This window comes from Centruroides vittatus, unplaced genomic scaffold, assembly GCF_030686945.1.
Source record: "Centruroides vittatus isolate TY-2023 unplaced genomic scaffold, ASM3068694v2 scaffold_1167, whole genome shotgun sequence".
NCBI classification, from domain to species: domain Eukaryota; kingdom Metazoa; phylum Arthropoda; class Arachnida; order Scorpiones; family Buthidae; genus Centruroides; species Centruroides vittatus.
In genome coordinates, this window is record NW_027122671.1 from 6,739 (window position 1) to 33,208 (window position 26,470).

The 26,470-nt window shown below is 29.9% G+C and overlaps 2 protein-coding genes across 3 annotated transcripts; both read left to right on the top strand.

The window, feature by feature from the left end:
- The first annotated feature begins 457 nt into the window (after positions 1 to 457).
- Positions 458 to 9,756, top strand: tefu (Serine/threonine-protein kinase tefu). The gene has a single exon (XM_067284311.1). It carries the CDS (start codon positions 630 to 632, stop codon positions 9,690 to 9,692), a length of 9,063 nt encoding a protein of 3,020 aa, XP_067140412.1. The 5' UTR covers positions 458 to 629; the 3' UTR covers positions 9,693 to 9,756.
- Positions 9,757 to 11,815: 2,059 nt separating this feature from the next.
- Positions 11,816 to 25,437, top strand: LOC136986720 (VWFA and cache domain-containing protein 1). Of its 2 annotated transcripts, none has more exons than XM_067284308.1 (2): positions 11,816 to 11,964; positions 20,377 to 25,437. In XM_067284308.1, the coding sequence occupies exon 2, from the start codon at positions 20,534 to 20,536 to the stop codon at positions 24,437 to 24,439; it is 3,906 nt and encodes a 1,301-aa protein (XP_067140409.1). In that variant the 5' UTR covers positions 11,816 to 11,964; positions 20,377 to 20,533; the 3' UTR covers positions 24,440 to 25,437. The 2 variants fall into 2 exon arrangements, with proteins under 2 accessions (XP_067140409.1, XP_067140410.1); XM_067284309.1 differs by having other exon boundaries at positions 11,820 to 12,206.
- Positions 25,438 to 26,470: the final 1,033 nt, after the last annotated feature.

Sequence of the window (26,470 nt, forward strand, 5' to 3'; positions counted from 1 at the left end):
TTCCGGGTTTTTCAGGTCCCGTCCTTTATCACATAGTCGCCCATTGTGTGTTTGCCAAACGCATGGAAAGAAGGCCTTAGTGCTCGTTGGACGGAAAGAGTTAAAAATATATATATATAATAAGATAAAATTTGTAACAAGTGCTGTATTAAATTCCAATCACTAATTATTAGAACAATTCAGAAATATTTAATAACTGTATTAAGAAAAGCTTCAATATAATTTCATTTAATGAGCGTTTATTCAATAGTTTAATATTTTACATTAAAGTTAATAAAAAAATAAAAGCCATGAGATATAAAATATTGTTTGTTTGTATATAAAATCATATAAAATTCAAATTATTTTATTAATATTAATTTCATAAATCAATGTGCAATGCAAAAAACATCTGGCAACGTTACAAATACTGCCATCTATTGACGACATTTTAAATCTTGCAACTGTTTAGTTTTGGTTTTGGTTTTCCCGCGAAGTTTTAGATGATGCGATTTTGTTTTGTTGGAAGTTGATTCGTAACGGAATTGATCACATGTTTAAAAGTTTAAAAAAATGGACACGAGTATATTTAATCAGTATTCTTAGAATTATAATTAATTTCAAGTGCTGGAAAATATTTTAATTAAAAGATGTCTAGAAGTTCTGTGACAACTCTAATAGAATGCATGAAACTTTTACAATCCGACAAGCTGACGGTTAGAAAAAAGCATGCGGAGATGATGCAGAGTCTAATTACGAAATCCGAAATTATTACTTTCTTGGATAAAAATACAGATAACAGGAAAAAAAGTGATACTCATTCAGAAAAGAAAAATCGTATAACATGGGATAGTGTTTTTAAAGCAATACAAAATTATATTTTTGAAGAAGCGGATAGGTTACAGAAAAAGGATCCTTCCGGAAAAAAACAGACTGCACTTATAATTATGAATTGGAATAAAGAAAAATTAGTATGCTCTAGTCTTTTTAAGATTGTTGTTAAAGTTGCTAACCAGAGAGGATCGAGATTAAATATTACGCGGCTTATTAATCACGTCGATACGGTTCTCGACGACGATTTTTTGTGTTCGATGCTCGGTTTGGACTGTACGAACATCTTGATAAAAGATATATTAGCAATTAACCTACAATGCAATGATATTAGTTTTCAAATGTTTCATTCTTTAATTCAAAAATACTTAAAATTAATTCAGCATCCTCCTCCTGGTTGGGACAGATGTTTATTAACTCAAGCTTTATATATTTTAATTGAGAAGGCTTTAAGTTTGTATGATTTTGATCCTAAAATTATTTTTGATTTTGTTTCTCTTCATTTCAAAACAATAAAATCAGAAAAAACAAATGCGTATCTAGAAGGGATATTAGCTTCTTTGATGAAGTTATGTTACAGTTTTAGTTTGGACTGTAGGCAGCAACTCTGCCAACTTGGAGAAGAAATTTCTGTTCCTCTTTTATATTTATGGAATAGTAAACCTACTGATAAAATAAAAGAAATGCTTTTAGAATTTTTCAGACTTCAGATTGCTGTACATCATCCATGTGGTGTTACTAAAGCAGAAGATGGTGCTTTAGCACATAATTGGGATTTATGGTTAGATCATTTAAAAAAGTTATATAATATTTTGAATTCTGATTTGACTAACTTTTCTGTGAGAAATAAGTATTCTTCAAACAAAGAATTAACTTTAAAACCAAAATTTGTAATCTTAGCAGTAGAAGTTTATCATCAAATTTTTTCATTCTCTCAACCGTATATATGCGTATCACAATTTGGAACTTTTGATGGAGAAAGTGTTCCGAAGAAACAATGCATAGAAGCTGGAATTCAATATATTGTGTCTTCATTTCAACAAGTTTCTACAACAGAAAGTGTTATTCCATCACTTCAGTTATTATCTAGATTATTAACAAAATATCCAGATTCAATGAATGCTGAAGATCTTATCAATCTGCTTGAGATATTGCTTCAGATTCAGTTATCCTGTAAACAGTTAGAAATAAAACAATGGTTGTTAAATTGTTGCCATGCTGCTCTGGTGGCATATTGTTATTGGAAAGAAAAAAACTGTAATGAGATAAATGCAGAAAACTTGCATTGTGTATCAAGCCAGTTGTGGGAAAGAACAATAAAGACAGCTAGCTTAAATCACTGTCATGAAGAGAGTCATAAACTCCTACAACTTATGCTAATTAAGAAATTAGTGATACCAAAAAACGAAGTTTTTTCTTTATTTTCCAAAGGTTCCGGTAATATTCCGTCTAAAGATTCTTTACAAACTTTGTTGATATACATTAAAAATTATTCTGTTCCAAATCAGAATTCTATATCATTGAATAAAGAAGGTAGTGATTCCAATAATAATAAATATTGGTTTCAACATCAAATATTAGAGTGGCTTTTTCCTGTTAATGATGATCAGATGAATGAAAAATTTGTAATCCCTTTTTATCTTCATTCTGCAGATTTAATTCCATTATTGTCTCAGCTACTCATTGAAATATCCTTACAAAATAAGACTGATGTCAGAAATTTACAGCAAGATATTTCTCAGTTTGGCATAACAGATTGGAATTGGATTGATTATTTAGAAGAAGAATATTTAAGGATGACATTTCATAAATTTTCTTTTTCTGAATGGAATGAAATTAGCAATGCTGAAAATAATCAAATGCCAGAAAGAAAACAGAAAAAAGTAATTTATAGTGTTTGGAAATCTATTCAAGAAATAATTATGAAAATTTCTAGTGAATTATTGGAACAGTTTATTCAGTCACAGTCTATTGATGCAAATATTCTTCTCATGAAAGCATATTTCATAACTGAAATTCTAAAAAATGCCTTTGAGTATGATATTCCTACAATAGAAGTTATCACTCAAACAGGAATTGGAAAATTAGTTGAAAATTTGATCGAAAAAGCTGTCAAAAAGCTTATTGACACATTTGAAAAAACAAGAAGATTCAGCGATATATATAGCCCATTAACTACTTTGGAATGTATATTTTCTGCTAATATAGATAAAAGTGTCAACGAATATCGTAGAGCAAATTTTTCTGAATGGATTATTTCTATATTTCCATCACAACTTTTAACTTTTCTGTTAGATACTGTTAATAATGATCTTTTTATTGATAAATGTCAACCAAAACAGCAAAATGAAGAAGAAGAAGAAGAAGAAGATGATGATGATTTTGATGAAATTCCATCAACTTCAATATGTTCAGAAAACAAAAACAAATGTGATGATGTAATGGATGTTGATACATTAGATACATCATCTGAAATAAGTGATGAGAGTTTATTTAAAAGAAATATTTTTCCTACTGCTGTAAAATTGTTATTTGCTTGGTGTGATTATGCTTCTTTTATAAAAAATGATACTGCACCATTGGATAAATTTAAAGATATTACTAAAAAATTGTTTGATATGTGTGACGAAAATTTCAGAAACAAGCTATGGAATGCTGACATGGCATTAAATATCTTGAAATACTTTCTGTTAAAGAATTATTCTCCCAATATTATAGAACTTTCTACAATTGTAAACTGTTTAAGGAATATTCTCAACAAACATCATAAAGAACAGGAAATTAGTATTGCATCTTTGAATATCATCATTCTTATAATTCCATTTTTATTTCCAAATAATAATTCTGGTGAAATAAATGAATTAAAGCAAAAGATAATTCATCTAATCAAAACTTTTTGGAAAATGGAAACTGAAAAAAAATTTAACAGAAATGTGAGTTATGTTCTATTACAAGCAATGGCTAAATTGTTAGAGTATGATCCACTTGAAGAAACAGTACTTTGGTCTGAAGATACTAATGAAAAGAGACCTCTTTTTAATGATTTTATAAAATTTTTATCTAACAAAAATTATAAAATTAGGAAATTAGCAACTATAACTATAAAATATTTATTTCAAAAAAATAAACAGAAATTTGAAACATCGTTACAGTTAACTGCATTTGAGAAAATATACTATACGGTAATTTCGTCATTAAAGGTTCGAGACAACAGTCAAAACTTGGCTGAAGTAGATGAAATTAATAATATAAGTTTTACACTGTTATTAAGCTTATCATACATTATCCTTTCTAGCCCATATTGTGAAAAGTTAGCTATATTTGCTCTTTGTCAAAGTTTGAAGGAAAAAAATATTGTTATTGATTATGTTATGAAATCTTTAACTCAAGTATCAAAAATTTTAAAAATTAAATCAGAATCAGAACTTGTGGAATTTCACTTACCATATATTATAAATGAATGGACCAAACAAAAATACAAATTAGTAGATTTCCCATTTCTATTATTGAAATGTCAGACATTGATAGATTTTTATAAAAAGCATTATGTTACATTAACATCAGTTCTTTTCTATCACCATGATATTTCAGCAATTCAAAATCTTGGAAATGAAATAAACCACAGTTGGATTGAAATTCTTACTGAATGTTTACCTAAGTTACTTGCTCAAATTTTACCATGGTTTGCTAATGCCACATCAAAAGTTGTTCTCAATGAAGATAGACAAAGTCAAGCTTATAAAAATCATTGTTTTCTTGAAGAAACATTAACAAGTGCAGTCATTGAAAATGTCTTAGAGGAAAAATTGGAAGAAATTATTATATGTCTTTTAAGTTCAGTTGAAGAAACTGATTTAAATCATGAAGAGTTTTCTTCTAAAAACTTAACTACCAATCCTTTTAGTTTTCCAGTTAACATGCTACAAACAACTGTGCATTATCTGATGAAGAATTGGTGTACAGATAAAAACCAGTCTCTTGTTGGATTAATATCTCGAAAACATGATGGAATACAAAAAATACTGTTATTCTTGCATAGTACATTATCGAGGGCTCATAGAGTTCATGAAAAGAGACGTGCTTTTATAATGTACAGTTTATTCTTTGATCTACTAGTACCAGAATTACCAAGTGGATTAGATGGAAACTCATTATTTGTGATAAGAGATTTAATTGTGAGCATGATGCACTTTTTGGATAGTCAAAAGTCTAAAATAATTGAAACTGAGGTTGAAGAAGAAGTATTACTTACCTGCTTGAATCTTGTAAGTAATATATGCCATCAGTGTTTTCCATCATATGCAGAAGTTATAGCTGGACAACTTTCTAGAATTGTGTACATAGTTAGTTCTTATATAGAATATTCAATAAAAATTAAAGAAAAGGCTTTATCCTTATTAACATTCCTATTGATTGAAAATTCTGAATATTTGGAAAAAGAAATTCTCTCTTTGGATCCTTTTCCAAATAAAGAAGTGTTTCAAGAAATTAAAAAACATCATGAAAATCTTCTTCTTAAGAAAAATGTACATACATTAGAAGATAAAATTTCACACTTTTTAATTTCTCATTCTAATAGTGAGACAAACTTTACAGTTGAAGGATTAATTCAGTTATTAAATGAAATTATAAATAGAAAAAAGGAATTGCAAGTGCTAATTAATAATTTGCAAGAAAGACATCATATTATAGAAGATACAAGTATGAATATTTTGCATAAATTAATATGTACTTTAATTCGTTTATGCAATTGCGAAAAATCTGATATTCAAAAATTGGCAGTTAGATGTTTAGGAGAACTTGGTCCTATTGATTTGTCTTCAATTATATTACAACCAAGTGTTTATTTTCAAGAGGAAACAAAAATGATTAATTATTTTAATAATACAAAAATACAATATAAATGTTATTTTGTGATATTTAATCTTTTAAATGATTTTCTACAAGATAAAGAGATTGATGTAGTATTTGCAGCAAGTGAAGTGTTGAAAAATATATTAAGAACTAAATCTGGAAGAGACTTTTTTTTATTTTATAAAAGAAGTAATGTCGGAAATATACATTTATATTTTCATCCATTTTTTGATAAGAAAACATCTTTAATAAAAATATCTCCTGTTCCAAATAATGAGTTTATTAATAAGATTAAGGATGAATCTTTATGGAGTCCTGATAATATAACTTACAACGAATGGATAAAACAATTAGTTACTAGTTTACTTAATGCAAATATTAGTGAAGATGAAGTAATACAACAACTTGAACCTATTTGTGCTATTGAAGTTAGATTCTGTGAAAAAATCTTACCTTATCTCATTCATTTAATTTTGTTGCAAAAGAAGGATGATATATGCAACATCATATCATCTCAGATCAAAATGTTTTTTGTTAAACATTGTAATCATATAAAATGCCAAAAGCCATTGTTGTGGCAACAGTCAATTCCAACAAGTTCTAATCAAAATTTATCAGTTTATCTATGCAAATCATCTGTACAAATTATGCTAAATGTTATTCATCATCTGAGATGTAATCAAAAATTCAATAATTCAAATTCAACTGCCTGGGATAATCAGTTTTGGTTAGATATTAACTACTTACACATTGCACAAGCTGCACAATATTGCTTTGCACCATTCACTTCTCTTTTATATATAGAGATATGGTTTGATACAAGAATGAGAGAGAAAAGATCAAATTCTTTTGAATTTAATATCGAAAATCCTAAAAGTCCCGAAAGTCCAGATAGTCCTGTGATGTTAGCAGTAAGTCATTCTGATCCAGAAAATGCTGTTTTGGCTCATAAACTTCTTAGAAAAGCTTATAATTGTATTGGAGAAGCTGATGGTGAATATGGTTGTCAGAATTTAGATATAAATGGTGCATCTAGTCAGATAAATTATTACATACAAGAAAAGCAATGGGATAGATTACTCTCTCTTCAAGATATTTATTTATCTGAATCATCTGATAAATCTAATATTTTAAAAGCAATGAAGAATTTTGGATTATTTAATATTATGAAGATATATATTGACAGCATTATTGAAAAAGGTAATGAAATATCTGAAGAATTAATAGAATATCAAAATGAATGTGCTTGGAGATTAAGTCAATGGAATATTTCAGATTTAAATAATATTGATGTGGGATTTAATCAATCTTTATATAGAAGCTTGACTTCTTTATTATCTAAAGATCAGGATAGTTTTGAAGAAAATTTAAACTCGGGATGTTATGCTGTTGTAAAAAATTTTCAGCAGCTCAATCTCGAGTCAGCTCGTAGTGTGTATCCTGAGTTATGTAAATTAAAAATGTTGAATATAGTGCAAGATTATTCAAATATACTATGGAAAAATGAAAAATTTACATCATTAATGGCAAAATGGCATGAGGATGAAAATTTGCCATATAGTAGTTTTGAATTTATTGAACCTGTTTTGTGGTTGCAGAATGTTTTACTAAAAGAACATTACAATAATAGTTTTGAAAGTAAAGCTAAAGAGAACTTGATAAATTTCCTTCATAAATATACCCAGAAGTCTTTAGAAGGTGAATATCCTGAGACTGGAAGACGAGCTATTTGTATTTTAGAGACATTAACAGCTCAGGACGATCAGTTTTATCAATGGAAAATTGAAGATGCAAAATTACATTGGGTAAAAAGTGAATATTTTGTTGCAAAGCAAAAATTAAAGAATTTATTACAATTAACAGAAAAGTGCTCTGGATATGCAACATCCGAACTTAAAGCAAAAGCTCTAATGTTAAATGGACAGTGGCTTTCTGATACTTGTTCTGAAAATGCTACAAATATTCTAAAACACTATTTTGAAAAGGCTGTTGATGTATTACAATCTGAAGTATTTGGTGAATGTCCTGTTTTATGGGATGCTTATTTGTCAATTGCTCGTTATGCTGACATACAATATCAACGAATAACAAATTACTTCAAATCTTCAAATTATCAGGATAAAAAAGAATTTGTGAAATGTTCATATCAAGAAATAGATAAACTGAAAAACATGAGACATAATTTAAATCATGATGACAAAAAGTATATAAGTGTAATGGTGAAACAGATAAAAATTGAAGAAAAAGAAATTGAAACACTACAAAAAGATAAACTTGAATTTTTACACAAGGCTGTTGAAAATTATATGAAATGTCTGAAAGGAACTAATTGCCATGATTTACGTATATTCCAATTAATTAGTTTATGGTTTCAAAATCATTCAAATGAAAAATTAAACAATTTTATGAAAAATAATATTCATTACATCCAAACTTATAAGTTTTTACCTTTGATGTATCAACTTGCAGCAAGAATGTGTAAACCAAGAAGAAATGAAACAGAATTCTCTTCATTGTTGTTTGAATTAATTCAAAGAATTGTTATAGACCACCCTTATCATGGTCTTCCAGTTATTTTTGCATTACAGAATGCAGGAGCAGATACTTTGAAAAATGATGAATCTAATAATTTAACAGCTAAAGAGGAACGTGTTGAAGTAGCTAAAGAAATGATAACAAAATTGAAAACTTCTGAACTGATGCATCTTATATCTGAAATGCAAGTGGTTTTCTCAGCATATATCAAATTGGCCAATCTAGCTGTACAATCTCCAAAATCATCAAACAATAGTATACCAAAGGAACATCCAATTTTACAAATAAAAAATTTTATAAAGGTTCCTGTTTTAACTGAGGAAATTAAAGTTAATCGTGACTGTAATTATGATGATATAATAGGAATAAAATCATTCAATTCCACATTTAAGATATGTGGAGGTATTAATGTTCCTAAAGTGATTTCTTGTATTGGTACCAATGGAAAAAAGTATGAACAGCTTGTGAAAGGTTCAGATGATTTAAGACAAGATGCTGTTATGCAGCAAGTATTTACTCTTGTCAATCGTCTTCTTCAAAATAACAGATCAACTAAGAAAAGGAAACTAAAAATTCGTACTTACAAAGTTATTCCATTGTCTCGCCGCAGTGGAATTATCCAATGGTGTGAAGGCACAATGCCTTTGGGTAATTATCTTGTGGGTGGAGCAAATCGTATAGGTGCTCATAAAAGATATTTTCCTGAAAATAAGACAGTAAAACAGTGTTTTAATGCTATGAAAGATGTTATGGCAAGTCCAGTAGATGTTAAAGAAGATACGTTTCAGATTATTTGTAAAAACTTTTATCCAGTTTTTCGTTACTTTTTCTTGGAACATTTTCCAGAACCCTCAGTCTGGTTTGAGAGACGACTCACATATACACAAAGTGTGGCAACTAGTTCAGTAGTGGGCTACATGCTTGGCATAGGAGACCGCCATGTTAATAATATTTTAATTGATGTAAACACTGCAGAAATTATACATATTGATTTTGGTATTGCATTTGAACAAGGAAAAATGTTAACAACACCAGAAACTGTTCCATTCAGATTAACACGTGATATAGTAGATGGCATGGGAATATGTGGTACAGAAGGAATTTTTAAAAGATGTGCAGAAAAGACTTTAGAAGTTCTGAGAAATTCCCAAGAAATATTATTGACAATTTTAAGTGTATTCTTATATGATCCTCTTTATGTTTGGACAATTTCACCACAGTATGCTGCTACTCTTCATCATAATCGAGAAAATGTGCATGATGATGATAATGAAACTTATTCACTAGCATTTCCAAAAAGTGATATTCGTCAAAACTGTAAAGAAGTTAATAAAATGGCAGAACATGCATTGATGCGACTTCAACAAAAACTGAAAGGTATAGAAGATACCATACCAATGAATGTAAATGGACAGGTCAATATGCTAATCCAACAGGCTCAAGACACTCGAAATTTATGTCAACTTTATCCAGGATGGCAGCCTTATTTGTAAAGATTTTCTGTATAATTATGTATGATTATATTTATAATTTAATTAATAATAATTAAAAATATATATATATATATACATTTGTAACTTGTATAATTTCTGATAATGCATTTAAATTTATAAATAAATAATACATTTCAATGTCATTTCAGTTTTTGAACTTCAACAATTATATTTTAAAATTAATTACAGAATTATTGTGTATGAAAATTTTGAAAGCTAAGCACAAGAAAATAAATTTTATTATTATGTACTGTAATTATATTTGTATATATTTGCAGGGTTACTTTTCAGCTGGAACGTGCCAATAGGTCTTACAAGCATATAGCATTAAAAAATATCAGAAGTATCAGTAGCCAAAACAAAGTATTGGTAGTTGTTGCTCAGTAAAACAATTCTATATATTCAGTCACCATTAGTTATTTTTTCTAGAAAAAGAATACTTTGTATTAGCTGATATGTTGTTAAGTTTATTACCCTTTATTTTGTTGTAATATACAAATATATAAATTATGGAAACATATTATTTATTCATATGTATAATATCTAATGTGTAGCATAAGATATTTCTTATGAATAATATCTCCATAATTTAGGTCTTAGGGAGTTGTATAACCAAGCCAAATCATATTACTGATCAATTAAGCTGGATTTATTATCAAGCTACATTTTAGCTAATTAAGTTGCCAATAAACCTTTAGTCCAAATTATGTATCATTTGTGTATTTACTATAATTGCGGTATCAAATCTTAAGTCAAAAATACTGATCACTGGATGGCCAAAGTGATAAAGCCATCGCTCCACTGCTCTGGGGACTTGGATCTTAGTCCAGGTCAGGAATCTTTGAAATTTTTCATAGGCAGTCTGTCTTGGATTTGTAGAACTATCCCCCACTATCTGTCTTCCCCATTGTGGGCCTAGCCAAACCATGATGATAAAAAGGCCATCTAATGCTACATGGACGGTGGAGTTAAAGTCAAAGAAAGTAACATGTCCAATTTTAAAAATTTTAGATTTCTTTTGCAAATATTAAAATATAACGTTTTCTCAAAATATTGTATATTGATACTTATACAGTTAATTAGTCTTTTTTTTTCAACTTTAGTGCTCGATCTGTATTATTTAGAAAAAAAAAATTTGTTTTCCAGCCTCATTCATTTTTAAAATTAAAATCCACCTTGAGGGATCCAGGATCAAATCTGAGCGAATAACCCTAGGAATTTAATTAAATGACAGCTGACTAAGATTCTTAAGGCGTCAGTCTGCACCCACCAGTGACCAAGTGGATAAAAACACTGAACACTAATAGTCTAGTGTTCGCGCCTCGCCATGTTTCTTCACGTTAGTAACACCTAAATAGGGGCCAGTTTTCCACAAAAGAACTCCCGGGAGGCATTCGGTCTCGGCAGATCGCCCATCCATAATCGAATAAAACCAAACCAAACCAAGCATCAGTATGCCGCTTTGGGATACCCAGGATCGAATTCGGGCAACCAACCTCCTAAATTTTTTGTGAGTAATTGCCTCGGATAAAGTTGGAGCCGTTCCACACGACCCCATTGTTGCCTCCCTATTGTGAGCCTGGCTTTTTTATTTGGTAAACTTAAATTGAATAAATTGTTTAGCTCTTAGTATTTTATACTTTATTTATTTTAAAACTTTGTACAGTACTTTAAATCATTTTTTATTTGACTTTTACAAAGTATTCGTCCGCTGTTTTCAATATTTTTACCGATTTGCACGGCACGGAAGCGCTGAATCAGAAATGTACGAAAATATAAAATCGAAAATGTTGTTATTTTTAGAATATTTTTTTAAAGTTTAAATTATAATTTATTTATATTTATTAATATTTTGGAAAATAAATGAAACTTGAGCATTTTAGTTTTTGATTTCTTTTCTCTCTCCTAAGCGCTTAAAAAAAAATTGAAATGAAAACTAAAATACACTGAATTTATTTTATTTTTCAAAAATATTTTTTATAATCGTAAAATAAGTGTAAAATTATTTTTATAAATCAATTGCAATTTGAATCGAAATAAAAATATTCTAAAAATAGCGACACTTTCGATTTTATATTTATACATTTTCATTCAGCGCTACTGTACTGTAAAAATAATAAAAGAATTTTTAAAGCTGCCGACGTCGAATGCGATTGGTTAATCGGATGAATTGAATATGACGTCGACTCGGGATAAGTCTTGATTTTTGTTTAGCAAATGCATCTTTTGGAAATTTTATAAATTATCGTCTAAAATCAAAGTCGTAAAATGGGTAAAGTTTAACCATTAAACTAATTTCGTATTCTTAAAAAGTGCTTAGTTATTAATTATAATATGGATATTATATTTAGGCTTAGTTAGAGTCCATTGCCTTGTTTGATCTGTGTTTACTTTGATTATCTTGCATTTCGAGTGCTTTTTAAGCCAATTATTGGCCAATACGAGTTTAAATCTCTCGTAATGATTTGTGATAAAACGTTAATAGGTTTAATATTTGTTACAAGATCTTGAGAGGTATGTATATTTGAATTTATAAATGTATTCAGTTTACAATTGTTTGGTAAGGAGCTGAAAGTATTTTTCAATACAAATCACATGCAAGTTTACAAAGTCGATTTTGATAAAAGGCTACAAACAAATTTATTACTTATGTATTCGTATAGGTGTACATATACATACACACAAGGTATATAGGAAAAAATGTTTTTTTCTGTTACTGAGCGTTCAGTTTACTCTCCTGATGTTGGGTGAAAAACCTGAAAGAATTACAGTAATGTAAATCCAATTAATTCATTCTAGACACTCCAAAATATGTACCAAAAACACATTTCGTAGAGAATAAATATAGTGTTTAATACTAAAAATGATAAGAAATTAATATTAAATGAATATAAAAGTGGCCGATTTCGGCAATCTTAATGTCGCTCTCGTATTTTTCAATGATTTCCTTCTTTGACACAATCGTATTTCTGGCCTTCTTCGAAAGGCTGCTGGCTCTGAAAACTTTTTTTGGTTCTATGACGGAGCAAAAAGGAAAGCAATGGAATTGTTTGGCTAGAGGCGCGGGGTAATAATGCTCGCACGACGAGAAACAATGCCGCACCGAGCAGGAAAACACATGGGTTGCCTTTTGTTTTTTGCAAAATTAGCAGCAAGATCATGTGGACATGTCAACAAAAACCGAGACAAATTTTTCGCAGAAAAAATTGAGGAAACCGACGATAACCAAAGTCAATTAACCTTGGTTTTTGTTGACTTTGGTTATTGTCTCTATTTGTTGACTTTGGTTATCGTTTGTATTTCTATAATGTATATGTTTATAAAATTTAATTTTATAAACATATATATATATATTATAGAAATACTATTTTAAAGTAAAAAGACAAAATAAATCTATATTAAATTAAAATTTAATATAAATTTATTTTGTCTTTTCACTCTAAAATATAACATATAAATGAATATTAATCTTCAAAACAAAATTTTTATTGTGAATTCCAAACAAAATTTTTGGTAATGTTATTGTCATATTAATAAATTAAGAAAGTTTTTGACAAAATTTTCTAAAATTCTGTAATAAAATTATATGATTAGCTAATGCTGTATATTATTCTGTTATATAATGTTTTCATTGGAACTTCAATGTTTAAAATTTTAAATGCTATGTTTTTAATATATCCAATATTTTGTATGTAGATTTGAATGTAATCATATGTTTTAACTTATTTGTTCATGTCACAATTTGCTGTGAATGCAATATGGAGATTTATTTTCAATGATGACAAATATGTTTTATTGAGTAGAAGAAAACTCATTCTGGATTACACATCATCTGAAAACAAACTGAAAAATAGATTTTCTTTTGGTCAGAACTTTGTATTATCCAAAATGAATTGATAATGAAAACTGTAAATTTATTGTCTGACATCTTTTCTCAATTTTTATTGAATAAATCAATATTCATTCAGTAAACATTTACAAATTTATTTTTAATATCACTTTCCATTTCATTCTTGTTTTTGAATAATGCAGAGCTCAGATCTTATATTTAGTGATATTTCCATAAATTGACATGATTTGTTAGTTTTATATGATTATATTATATAATCTAACTTTTCTTGTTTTGCATATTATTATTTTTAACCAAAATCACTAAATGCTGTATATAAAAAAGATATTACATTTCAGGGGTTACTCTGGAAAATTTTAAAACCATCTCCAACCATTTCACTAATTTTTAAATTTTTTTGCCACTTCAAATTATTTATCACCACCAGCTTTATTTACTAGTTAATGTAGATGCTGGTAGTTTTATCAGTTTGAAGTCTGGAAAGCAAAATTAATGTTAAGCTGTCACTTAGATATTGAATCATTTTTGAATCATTTTTTAATGAATAACTCCAAATAACATATTTGATTACAATGCTTAAATGGCATTTCATATGTTCTGTCATATCAAAATTTTTATGCTTTAGTCTACTGAAAAAACGTCAAAGTGAAAAAATGTTACCCTAAAAAATCCCAAATTTTCTGTAATTCTATAAAAATTTTTCAATCTGGAAACACTGGGCAGCATTGCAGAAAAACTGCCTTCCGTTCTCAATGTCACTTCCTGCTTTCCTGTCTGAACTTTCTGCATGATGTCGTGACATTGCTAGGTATGTGGTGCATTGGACTCTCATCACACAGGAGCTGTTTTTCCTGAAGTGTGCTTTGTGATTCAATTTCATGCTGAGTGTAGAAATAAAAGGACTTTTTTTTTTTTAACTCTTTCTGCCCTGTGAGCACTAAGAGGGCCTCTTTTTTAGCAAGCCCGTCATGGGGCAGCTAGTGGTGAGGATGGGACTCAACATATCTGGATGGATTACCACCTGAAAATTTTCTGGGGCTTTATCAACCCATCTGGATTTGATTCTGGGTTCCTCAGAATGGTAGGCTGCCACCTTGATCATTTCACCATCTGGCTGTTGAAATAAGAGAACTAGGATTTTTATTGCCATGTGAATAAAAATGTTGTCGAGTGGTGATTTTGGCACAATGCTGCACGATCCCTGACATTTATATTGAATATCATATTAAAAGTGTAATGGCTCTTACACTTTTCACTAATTTTTTATAGAAAATATTTTTAGTTGTAATAAATTACTTGTACAATTTTATTTTTCAGGCTATTTTTCAACAAGGAAGTTGTTTTTCATCTTTAGCTGTTCAAAAATTTTGAAAATTATTTTAATCGGAAACTTAAACTTTCATAAAATAAATTATTTTTTTTTGCAAATATAGTATGATAGGCCTACTCATTTAAACATTTCTATAGAAAACACGGGATGATTTAAAAATGCAGATATTTCTTGATAGAGTTTGTAAATTAATATGCAGTATAGTAGAATTTTGCTTATTATAGTTGTTTTGGGACTTGTTTATCAGTCAGTTATGATCAATATAGATATTATGAGAAATAAGAAAATAAGATTATAATTAGTGGAAATTCTGGTTTTATTGACTTTGACATTAAAAGGATTTTTTAAAACAATTAGAAAAATGTATAATTAGAAGAATAAATTATTAAATACAGTGGACCTCTGTTACTTTATAATTTTTATTTAATGTTATTAATTTTGCACTTGTTAATAAAACAAAAAACTTACTGGAATATAAGAATACTTAAAATAACCAACACCTTAGTATTTCCAGCAACGATGTATTTATTAAAAACGTTTTTGACTATTTTAATAGTCTTCTTCAGTTAAACAACTTTAAAATGAAAAGAATGTAAAATAGAACGCAAGCAATACAACAGTTTAAAAATTTAAAAAATAATTCCAACGTATAGCACATGTGGTTTACACAGGAAAAAGGAACAAAAATGAAAGTAAAAACAAAATAAATTAAAATAAAGTATTAAGAAAATTAATTGCTGTGGTAAAAAGATTTCCATGCAGAAGATAAACTTTCTGCATCTCTATGGTTGATGCATCCCTTGTCAATATGAGCCTTGTAAATTTCAAGTTTTTCAATGTGTCTAAAGTGCTTGTTTGTTGGCGGCAGTCCTAATCATGGATGCTTTGTCCCAATGAACATTAATGTCTTGATGTTTAGCAAAGGCTTCAAGGACGGTACTGTCCAAGTTTTTAGTGATGGAATATTTATGCTCTTTAAGCCTCTGTTTTAAAAGCTTCATAGTGGCACCAATGTAAACCAGATCTGAATTAAAATGGCGGTCACTTAAAGTAATAGAATACATCCCTGTACTATATTGTTTTGGTTTTCTTTCTTATCATTTCGTAAAATTTCATAAATCGTAGGATTATGTCGATAAATCATTCTTAAATTATTCTTGTGGGCTATTTTTTTTAATCATTATTATGTAGGAAAGGAATATAGTTGAGAATTACTTTTCGTCTATGGTTTGTAGTTGTAGGCTGCCTTTTTGTTTGATTACCGACTTTAGCAATAAGTGCATTAATTTCACTTATCTGATATCCCTGTTGTACAGCTATTGTACGTATGTAATTTAATTCTCTATATGTATCATACATATTTGTACAATGTGTATAGGCCCACTTTATCCATGATCGAAATGCTGCATGTTTAAAATTCCTAGGGTCGAAGGAGTTCTTCAGTATAATAATGGGTAGGTGGCTTGGCTTTTGATAAATATCCGTCCAAAGTTTGCCATATTTACAAGTGATGGACAACAGGGATATTGAATTGTATTGGATAAGTGAAATTAATGCACTTATTGCTAAATTCGGTAATCAAACAAAAAGGCAGCTTACAACTATGGCTTTTAAAATTAAGGAAGAATATACCAGAAAAGACCATAGCACAATGTGGAAAAATATAAGAGAATGCAAAAAATGGATGAATCATAATAATATCGTGCTTACAAGAGCAGATAAATCGAAGGACATGGTGATAATGTAAAGATCTACATATAACGAGCTTTTAGTAAAGTACGTAAAAGAAATGCAATGCAAGACAGCTCAACCACATGCTCTGGAGCAGTTACAAGCACGAGTCAAACGTTTTTCTAACACATCCCTTGCAAAAGAACTCAGGATGAAGAAGATAATAGTCGCCTCTCTGTTGGTTCCTAGATAATTTGGTTTTGCTAAAACACACAAACCGGAAAAAAGCTTAAGGCCAGTGGTGGCTAAATGCTGCTCACCTATGGTAATCCTAGAAAGATTACTCAAAAACTTCATCAATGCGCGCATGCCTCTACAAGTTTACAGCATAAAACAACTGCTTGAATTGCTACAGAAAATGAAAAACGTGAAAGTAAACGAAGGATGTTATATGACGGTACTAGATTTCAAGGCCTTATACCCCTCTATCAAACTAGAGCCATGTTTTTGCTACCTAAGAGACTTCCTAATGAGCAAAATAAGAAATGCAATAGGGATGAAAAAACAAATACTGGAACTAGCACATCTTGCTACTTATTCGTCGATCTTTAAATTTAATGGAATTACATACACGCAACATAGAGGAGTGGCAATGGGAAGCGCTATTGTAGGAGCTTTATGCGAGATGGTCGCAAGGACTTTAGAAAAAGAAATATTACCGAAATATGCAACACGCTTGGTAATATACACACGCTACGTTGATGATGTATTGATTATTTAGGATGGAAAACCAGACATTCAACAATTTATCAGGGACGTCAATTCCAACAAATTTGGTCTAGAACTTGAACTAGAGCAAGAGGATGGCAAAAAGGTGCACTTTCTAGACATAGAAATAGAATTAGAGAAAGGAGGAGAATTTATAACAAAAGTGTACAGAAAGATGACATATAACCCGCTATTTATACCATGGAACTCACATGACCCAGCACCTTATAAAATAGCAGCGTTCCGGGCATTAATAAAGAGAGCCTACACACACTGCAGCAAACGACAAGACAGAATTAAAGAATTAGAGTACGTAAAGAGCTAGCTAGGCAGTGCAGTATCTACCAAAATATGATAAGAGCCATCATTAACAAAACAAGGATAGACGATATAGATAAGGATGAGCGGAAAAAAATGAAAGAATACACGGTTATGGACTACATGGCTCCTTTAAGCAATATTTACAATGAAATAGGAACAGCAACAAACAAGAAAATAATTTTTAAAAGGAATCCTACAGTTTACCAAATACTACGCAATGACAAGGAAGAATTAGACCAGAGCTGGATTCCAGGGGTATATAGGATTCCGGTACAAGATGAAAGGAGACATAGAGCTATACTACATTGGGGCAACAGGAAAATCATTAAAAGAAAGACTGAAAGAGCATGAAAGGAATGTGCGTAATGAGCAACCGGTCACGGCCCTAGCTACATATGCTATTATGGCCCTACCTGGCAGAAGTCACTGTGGATTGGCAAGGGGCTAAAATAATACAAAAGATCCACGACAAGAGGCACTTGAAATATGCGAAGGCATGGCAGGTATATAAGATGTACCAAGGACTTGCAATAAATTTTAGAGAGTCCAGTAAAATATCAGCCGCATGGAGAGCAAGCCTAATTCTGAATAATAATTAAGATACGAGCGGTTAATTATTTATTTATTCATATATTATATTTATATATTATTATGTATATTGGTACGAGTACCATCACCGTTTATAGGTATTTGTATAGAGCCTGTGCAGTTAAATTCAAAGTTAAATTTAAAGTTAAAATTAATAACTTTCCAGAACAAACAATCAGTTAAAGAAAGAATCATTTCGATTTGTTTTCCTGAAGAAGGCCTTTTAAAAAGACCGAAAATGTTTGGAATTAGAATTAGAAGGCTGCATTTTAAAGGTTGCTAGGTGTCGAGACTTGATTTGTACTTGAATTTATTAGGTTTGTTAACCAGAAATTAATATAATATTTGGCTAGATCAAAAGTTATCAAACAATTATTTATTAAACCAGTCAGCTTACTAAATTTTGACTCCTTAATATAAAATTAATCATCCTATAAACATTTTTTTAGGTTTATTAATTAATATTTATCATTTGAACTTGTGCTATAATGGAAATATTAATCGTCAGTATGTGACAAAATTTTGGTTTACTACATCAAATACAGCTTAAAAAAGCTTGAAAATAAAGTGTTTTATTTAATTCAAAGAAAATTAAAATTAAAAAAAAAATAGTAATAGATTACAATGTAAATTTTTAAAATTCTATGTAATTATATATAGTATTTTTACTTTCCTGGCTCTGTTATATAAGGATTGTCCAAATGAAAAGTGGACACGTCAGAACTGGCGAAAACTTATTGCAAATCTAAAAGAAATCTTGATGTTTATTTAGGCAAAGATCCCAGTGTCTCACAAGCAGATCAATGTCCCACACAGAATTCTGGAAGCTGGTGTTAAAAAAATTCTTTAACCTTATCCTTCACATCATTGTCTGACATGAATCTCTGCCCTTTAAAGCTTTCTTGAGAGGTCCAAAAATGTGAATGTCTCATGACAGGTCAGGACTATATGCGAGTTGTAACTTATCTGTCACTTCTGACTATGTCATCCATAGCTGTGATTGATGAAGTGGAGATTAAGATGTGTGCCTGACCTGGCCATGGTTTATCGTGAATTGACTTGCAGTCCTCTCTCTAACTCTTGTACATACCAATTATTCACTGCTGTTCATCCTAAACAATTTTCACTATAAATGTGCTTCCTTCATCTATAGATGTTGGCACTCCTATTCCCTTTAGCCACTAAAAACCTAACTGCTGCCCCGATTGTTTGATTTTGGACTCTTTCATTGTAACTAACTTACATTAATCTGCCATTACTGGAGATAAAATCTATTTCCACCAATACTTAATGCAGTCCACGTTTCACCTATGTTGAGCTTACCCCCGTAAGGTGGCCCACCAATCATTACTTTGCACGATGAAATATGGTGTCCACTTTTCAATTGGACAATCCTTATATAATATAACAGAGGGAAAATATAGAAATTGGTAAAAAACGACTCCAAGATTTTTACATTTTTGGACTCGGGACCTTGAAATGCAGAGAAATGCAAAAAAAATTTATAAGGTTTTTCTGTATATATTGATGTTTGTTTGTATGTGTGTGGAGGGGTTCAATTTTCTTCAACCACTTTGAGGCTTAATAACTCTTGTTTTTGTCAAAAATTTCTGAAATTTTGAGGGAGGTTTGTATATTGGAGATTGATAGTATTAAATTTTTTTTATAAAACTCCTTCAAAATTAAGCTTTTGGCCATTTTATAATAATTAAAAATATATTTTATAAAACACTTTTTATAACAGATGGCATAACTTGCAGTTTTAAATGTTGCCAGGATAGTTAAGCAACCCGTTGGATTTTTTTTAACTTTGAGATGGAATTATACCAAGTGAATGTTTGAATGTTTAAATTAATATTTTTATTTAATTGAATGTATCATTAGTATCAAATTACTGTAGAAATAATATTTGTTAGTTTTAATATTTATGATGATGAACCTTATTTTAATAAATTTTCTATAATTTTCCCCAACAAAAATTTCATTAAATTATAATAAATATTAACAATAATTTATTGCATGTTTTCAATATCCATGAAAATCAGTAGAGAGTTTCAATATACTTAAAATTTTAGATAATTGTACAAATGATTTTGTTATAAAATAAATTAATTTTGCTAATATTTTTTTTTTTTTTTTTTTTTTTTTTTTTTCAGGAAGTACGTGCACTTTTTTCACCAGAAAATTTTCCAAATTAGAAATGAGAAGACTATTGTATAAAAAAGTTTAATTGCAGCTTTTTCGTAGACTTTAACAAATTGATTAATCTCTTCATTATGGTTGATTACATGTATAATTTATGAAGATCTTGAGATGGATGTATGGATAATTCTTTATTTTGGCATTTATTTTCTTCTTACTGTAACAATATCCCAACAGTATCAAAATTTGTCTAGGAATGTTCAAGATGCATTTATTCAGAATATTTTTGATAAGGATGTTGATACTGGAAACTACTTAAGAAATGAAGCAAAAGCTATTTCTTCACATCTTAGGAGAGTTGCCAATCAAGAATTGGGAGTTACAGTTATGCAGTCAATCTACGATTCTCTACCTTTTGTGGATGCCACCCGCAATATAGAAAAACAAATTGAAGAAATGTATGAGAGATTACATTTGAAAATAGAAAATTCTTTAGGAATTTTAGAGAAAAATGAGATTGTTGTAGAAAATTTGTACAGACATCATTTAAATACTCCAATATCTAATTATTTTCCTTGCTGTGATATGGATACTAGAGGCCTTGTTTATGATGATCAGTTTGGTATTGAAATATCAAAAGATGTTTCATGTGATTTATTACCAATAGCAGTGTTTCCAAATCTTTTTTCTCCTGGTTCTAATTTGTCAGAAGTTTTCCGTCAAAATCTTGAAGAATATTCCACAATCAAATGGCAGTATTTTATATCATCAGAAGGAATACATTCTGAATATCCTGCATATGTTTCAGATACAATGTGTAAACAGGCTGATACTTCAAGACATAAAGATATTTATTTAGGAGCAGTACAACCTTTTACAAAATACATAGTTATTGTCATTGATCATGGTAATTCTTTAAGTCCTTTGCAGTTAAAAACTGCAAAAGCAATTGGAAAACATGTTTTATCTTTACTGTCTCATAAAGATAAAGTAACAGTTATTGGGATTGCTGGAGATGTCAGCTATCCGTATGATAATTGCATGTCTAGAAAAATGTCTTCTGCAACTCAAGAAATAAAATATTATTTCAGCAGATTTATTGATGATCTGCAAAAAACCCCTGATGCTACTAATCATATTCTAGGTTTTAATAAGGCATTTGAAATGATGCAGCATACACTTCCTAAAGACGAAAATGGAATTACAAAGGAAGTTGATGCATTGATTGTATATATAAGCCGAGGATTGTTATCTTCCTTAACAGAAGCTAGATCAGTACTTGAGATTATTGCAAAAGAAAATAAAAAAATTAGAAATCAAGTTGTCATTAATACATATGTAGTTATTGATGATGGTAAACCTGTTTTATATGAAAAAGCATTTTTACAAGATATTGCAAACCAAAATTATAAAAATTATGACATTCATTTGTCAGATGAGAATGATATTAAACAAGGTAAAATGATTTCTGTCAATACAATAGAAAATTTGAGTTTAACTATTGGTGATTTCACATCAGTATTTTCTGTTACTTCAAATTCTACTACAGTTTTCTCTCTTCCACATTGGGATACTGTTGGAAAAGGAACAGTGATTAGTATCAGTAAGCCAGTTTTTCATAATAAGAAATTGATTGGAGTTGTTGGATTAGATATTTCTGTTGCTGATCTGGCAGAAGATATAACATACTTTAGTCAGTCATCTAGACAATATGCATTTTTATTAGATGAATCTGGGATAGCTGTGATGCATCCATATTTTACTCGTCCAACATTTGCTAGTGAACAACCAATGCATACAGATATTAGTCATTTAGAAAACAGAATTGGCTTTCAGCGCATTCGCCAAGCTATCTTAGATAAACCTGAAGGAGAACAAAAACTTTTGATTGAACAAACTTTTATAAAATCTTCATTAGGCATGAAACAAAATTTTCCTAAATTTGCTGTAGTTTCCTACAAATGGAAGAAAGTAACTGGAACCCCCTATATAATATGTATAGTTACAATAAAGACTGATAAAGAGGAAAAAAAATTGAAAAGTATATCTGTACCTACAGAGCCAACATTTGTGTATCATCGTCTTGATTTGTTACCACCACACACCTTATGTCGGCACATGAAACAGTTATCTACTCTCGAAGCCAGTACGTTATTTCTTTCAGCTGGAGCATTTCAAGCTCCATTTCAATATTTAACACAAGAAGAAACTAAACAAATTGCTCAAAGTTATATGGCTTATCTAAATGATAATATTAAATTGATTGCTAATCCTGGTCTAAAAAGTGAAGTGCGTAATGAAGTATTAGCTATTGGACGCATTACATCAGAATGGATTAAAAGAATGCAGAAAAGTGATATCTCTAAATATATAGTAAGAAGATATATTGCAACTCCAAGTGGAATATATCAAACATATCCAGGTTCTTTAGTTGACAAAACATATGATCCAACAAGAAGAGATTGGTTTATTAGGGCTTTGGAATACCCTGGAAGAGTTGTTCTTACAGCTCCTTATTTGGATATTGGAGGGGCTGGATATGTTGTAACACTTAGTCATACAATATTTGAAGGTAAACCTGCTGCAATGCATAGTTCAACAGATTTTGTTGAAGCTGTCATGGGAATGGATTTTACTTTGGGATATTTATATAAGTTATTAGTTGATATCATGCCAGTTTGTGAACAAGACAAAATTACATGCTTTATTTTAGATGATCGAGGTTATTTAATAGCACATCCTGATCTAATAGAACCTGCTGGTAGAGGTCCTGTTGAACAACAACATATTACACACAAAGAACCATTAGTTGCCAATGATATTCTTAATCATAGGGATTTTGTACAAAAAAAAGTTTGTAATAATTTTAATGACAGAACTGTACAAAGATACTACCAATTTAATACTAGTCTTGAAGGTGTTTTAACAAATCTAGTTCATGGTGAACAATGTGCAAAGTATCAAATTGCTGCCGTACAGGGAACCAATGTTTTCCTTGGCATTGTTAATCAAAGTTGCGATCCAATTACTGCTTTTTGTCCATGTAGCATGATTGATCGTCTTTGTCTTAATTGTCACCGCATGGAACAAACAGAGTGTGAGTGTCCTTGTGAATGTCCACTTATGACTAACTTGTGCACTGGACAGTTGGAGGAAGAAGAAAATATTTATCCAAGTTGTCCACATTTTCCAGAGGAACCTCATTTGCCTGTTGTTGACGTGGCAATTCTGGATCCTTTAGAAATGTGTTTTGAAAATCATTGCTATGCTCGCAAAACAGAAAGTGAATGCTTTGGAGTTCTTGGCTGTGAATGGTGTCAAATTGATAGTGATGGCTTAACATTGTTAAAGAAAAAATTTTGTACAGAACATAGAAAATGTTTTGGAGGTATTCTTGGTGCACGGACCCCATATGCCGACGAGATCATTGGATTACCATCAGAAGAATTTTTCACTATCAAAAGTACACCAGTTGGTCCAGTAGCTGGTGGAATTATGGGATGCTTTTTAGTATTGGCTTTAGGAGTGTATTGCTATCGCACTCATGTAAATCGCAGTTCTGTTCATTTTATTTCTTCCACTCCTGGTACAACTATCAGGATGTCACAACTTGATAATGAACTTGATGATTTAGAACATCGTGAAGAGCCAATTAATCCAGTTTGCCGTTCCAGTGTTGTACTTGCAAGCTTTGAAAATGCAGCTCTTTCACCATATCGTATAAACACCTATTATCGTCGTCCACCAGGAGGAGATAGTGATAATGGCTACGGGACAATGACAACTCACGAAGAGTCTGAACACATGCCATGTGTTGAACCTCTAATAGGTAGGGACTATCCTAAAATACTTGTATCTCAGCATTCGACGAGCAGTTGTAGCACATCATCGTCGGCTTCTCGTCCTTTTTCAAACCCAGGACTGGCACCGTTCAGCAGTTCAGTAAATCTGGCCCCTTGGATGGTAAATCACTTAATTGCAAGAGATCCATCACAAACTGTTGTTTATACTGAGGTGCCACAGTATGGGTGTCATGTTTTGACTCAGGCCCAAGTACATGCAATGGAAACTCACTAACATTTGTATATGTTGTAAATAGTACTTTTTATGACATAACTGAATCCATCCAAACCAAAAGTATTCATTGTGAAATATTATAGTTTAATTCTTAATTTTTAAAATATTATTTAAAACAATTGTTTACGTGCAATGTTTTATCTTTAAACTCTTCCTATTTATAATAGTCAGAGCTGCACAATCATTTTTCCCTTGTGCAACCAATGTGCCTTTTTATGTAACAGTAAACAGTTTATATATCTTTAACCATATATCACTTAATGATTAAATTGAGTAAAATACTCTTACCATATTTAATACTGCATGTAATGAGATAGTATGAATGATTTCATTCCTGTTTAAATTGTAGACCTTTATACCTTGACTTCATAGTGCAGTTTTCATAGTATTTTCACTAACACACAATTGTTTGTGCTTTTTGTGCACATTTTGAAGTCTACATGCACCTTTTTTAATGTCTGATCCTAATAATGTGTGATTTACAGTAGAACAAATCAATTGCTGTATTTTTGCACATGGAAATTTAAAAGAAAAATTATGTGTACATTTATATGACATGTTAAATGTGTTTTATTTTTAAATATAGTAAAACATAGAATTTTTTAAGACTGTGTTGCCAAAAATATTTTTATTTTTATAATTAAAAATCATACTTTTTATGCATTTGTTTTTACGACAAATTTTTGGATGGATCATATACTGATTTCAAATTTTCGAGATTCTGTATGAGTTTTGACGTAAAAATGGGAAAATGAGAATGAAGTGTTTACCTTAGTTTGTTAGCATTTACATTGAAAATTCTTTTTTATAGATTTAAACTTTGTTATTTCCACCAAATAGAAATTTTTGTACGTGTATATCATAAAACATATTTACAAATCTAAACTTTAAAAAAAAAAATTACAAATTTACAAGTGAATATGATAAATGTGCCATTTTTATTCTGTACATAGTTGTGAATGATGAGGAGCCAAATAAAACTATTATTAAAACAGAAATTGATTAATTTATTAATTACTTTGTACATATTAGATAACTTGTTTTCTATCAGATTTTCATAATTTTTTTATATTTGAATCAATCAAAGAATTAAAAGTGACTTTTAAGTTTTTATAATATAATTTGTATATTGTTTATAATAGTTGTTTTTGAATTAAAGGCTAAATGGATGTACAGTTTTAATGCTATTAGTGGAAAGTTTTTTCCAAATTTTAAATTAACACCCCTACAGTATGATTTTTGTATTACAATAAAAATTTCAATAGAAATATTTTAAAGGCCAAAGGTATTTGTGATTATTTTTAAAATAAAATTTTAGAAATAAATGATTTTTCATATTTTATTGGAAATATATTGAAAATGATTAACTATTGAGGTACAGCTGAAGATTGGGGTGTATTAGAAATTCAAAATACTACACCAGTTTTACTGGCAAATTATTAATAACTATCATACGTGCTACAAATGGCTTTACCTTTGTAAAATAATTACCAAAACCAAGTTATTTAGAGTTTGTACGACGACATTTTAATTGATCCAGAAAAATGTGTTTGTGTTTTTTTTCAGAATGAAAATTTGTGTAGCACACTGGCTGAATATGAGTAAATGTAAAATTAAGTACTTATGCATTTTATTTTAGTAACCCTATTTTCATGTGAATAATCTACAGATTATTTGTAAATTAAATTTGAAACTGCGATAGGTTAGTTTGTTATAGAAGTAAGAAACTACGGTATAAATTACATGGGTCGAAAATGCCCTAGAAATTTTTCAATGTTCATCTCTCGCCACCGGCCAGGCCAAACCCATAACGGGCTTGCTAAAAGAGGTCCTCTCAGTGTCCGCAGAACGGAAAGAGTAAGAAAAGCGTGATCATTGTTAATTTTTCAAAGGTCACATTGAAAAAAGAAAAATGCATAGATTGTAATAAAAATTGCCAATGTTTCAAATAATGACATATGTAACAAGTAGCCTCTATGTAATTCAGGTACAGTATTTATTAATATTCATGAGAGTACTTGCATTCTGAAC